General features: G+C 45.3%; 1 protein-coding gene across 1 annotated transcript in view; it reads right to left on the bottom strand.

The window, feature by feature from the left end:
• The window catches only part of ADAMTS16 (ADAM metallopeptidase with thrombospondin type 1 motif, 16), a 253,436-nt gene that overhangs the window by 151,553 nt on the left and 99,651 nt on the right, over positions 1-2,232 (bottom strand). The window contains exon 7 of the mRNA XM_006874965.1: positions 383-520. Coding sequence (XP_006875027.1) covers positions 383-520 — 138 coding nt within the window. The remainder of the gene's footprint in view (positions 1-382; positions 521-2,232) is intronic.

Here is a 2,232-nt window from a genome sequence, read left to right as displayed (position 1 = left end):
GACTTGAAGGCACTTAACAACAACAACAACAACATATTAGCATTAAGTTCGTTAATGCGAATGTCTTAAAACAGATGTCATTTTGCTTCGAGTTGTTAACATAAAAGTCTGGAGGTTGGAATTCACCAAGCCACTCAATGGGAGAAAGATACAGTAGTCTGTTTCAGCAAAGATTTAGTCTTTGAAACTCTATGGGGCAGGTCTACTCGGTCTTCCTGGGTCGCTATGAGTTGGGATTGACTCGGTTGCGGTGGGTGTACACAGATGTTGACATGTTCCATTCCCCTTCAGTCAGTGACCGAAGTTGTATAGTTATACTATTGTTGTTTAGTGCATTGAGTTGGCACAGAGAACACAGCTGAGTGGCCCAAGGACTTCTTACCTTAAAAATTTGTGCAGGTATTGGCGGCTGCATGATGACCAGGAGAAGACTCCGTTTCGTCCGGCCAAGGTGGGCGACATGATGTTGCCCTCAGACTTCTTGCATACATTCCCTTCTCCATCATGGACCATGCCGAAGCTACAAGAGAGAGCAGAGTCTTTCAAATGACAGAATAGCTTCATGAGCTCATGTTCTCTAGCAAACTCATGTCACCATTGTGAAATCTCCCTGTCTGGATGAGAGGTGAGAAAACACTGCTACAAAGAATCTAATTCATACATGCATGGCTTTATTCCCAGCCAAACATGTGTCTGCAATCCAGGATGACTGCAGACAACGTGTCTCAGTAATACCCTTGTCTTACTCCCGATATGGCACTGTAAGATAAGCATTGGACTACAAGGTAGATTTGAATCTCAAGGTCGGTGATTCAAATCCACTTGTCACTCCTTGGAAATACTTTTTAGGGTCAGTAAAAATCAGAACCGACTCAATGGCACTAACAACAACAACAATTAGCCAACAAGTTGGCAGCTTGAACCACCCAGAGGTTCCTTGGAAGATAGGCTTGGAAACGTGCTTCGGAAAAGTCACAGATTCGAAAACACTATGTAACACGGCTCTAGTCTACACACATGGAGTTGCCAGGAGTCAAACTTGACACCGACTATCAGGAACACTACTATTGGGTGGTTTTGTGGATAAAGAGAGGAAGACCCCCAACGAGACAGATTGGCCAAGTGGCAGCATCGATGGACCCAAGCGTGGCAATAGTAGTGAGGTTGGCCCAGGATCAGGGATTGTTTTGTTCTGCTGTGCATAAGGTTGCTATGAGTCGGTACCAACTCAATTGCACTTAACAACAACAGCAGCAGATGGAAATTCATGGCCATGTTGCTATTCTGCCCCTCCACTAACGGGTCCTGCTCCCCCTCACTCTATGGCTGTGTTGCTGTAGACAGTGACCAATGGACAGTGTTTAACTCATTCTTCCCTTTGGAGGGAGCTGCTCCGTGGAATTCCGATGCATTCCTATGGTTGTGTTTATTTGTAAGCACGGTTTGAAGCTGCATCTGACGCTCATAAATGAAAACCACACTACTTTGGGGATCCAGCCCTGGTCAGCTATACTGGGACATTACAAGACCAGTGTCTATAGGAATTTGAAACCAACCCTATAACCCCAAACACACACACACACACACACACACACACACACACACACACACACACACACAAAACCAAAATCCGTACTAAAATCCAACTCCATTTCCAGAAGTCAAGTTCATTTCATAGCAAACCTGCAGGGCCGCGCAGAACAGCCTCATAGGGTCTCAAAGGTTGTGATCTTTATGGGAGCAAACTGCCACATCTTATCCCATGGAGTGACTGGTGGGTTCTGACCACTGACCTTCCAGTTCATAGCTCAGAGTTTTAACCACTGCATCACAAAAGGCCACCCCATCTGCAATGTCTATCAGCAGCCACTTGCTGTTGCTTTGGGAAATCAGTCGCCTTGCTTCTAGATTAATCTCACGAGTTGCTGCCTCCCCATTAACAAGACTTCTTCCTCCTCTTGACTTCCTAAAACTCTCTCTGATCATATTTATGGAAGCTTTTAATTGTCATCTTCAAGTTTTCCAGAAGAATAGGGAACACAGCACACTGCCAGGAGAGAAGAGCTCAGGGGACTTGGAAACTATACTTACTCAGTCCAGGAAAACCTCCTTAAAAAGCAGATGGGATATTTTTTGAGAGCTAGCCATAAAAAGAGCTCTGGTAGTGTAGTGGTTACGAATCAGGCTGCAAACCTTAAGGTCAGCAGTTCGAAACTACCAGCCGCTCTGCGG

Source organism: Chrysochloris asiatica, unplaced genomic scaffold (genome assembly GCF_000296735.1).
Source record: "Chrysochloris asiatica unplaced genomic scaffold, ChrAsi1.0 scaffold00307, whole genome shotgun sequence".
Classification (NCBI taxonomy): domain Eukaryota; kingdom Metazoa; phylum Chordata; class Mammalia; order Afrosoricida; family Chrysochloridae; genus Chrysochloris; species Chrysochloris asiatica.
Note: the sequence above shows the minus strand (reverse complement) of the source record. Positions and strands in the feature narration are given on the sequence as shown.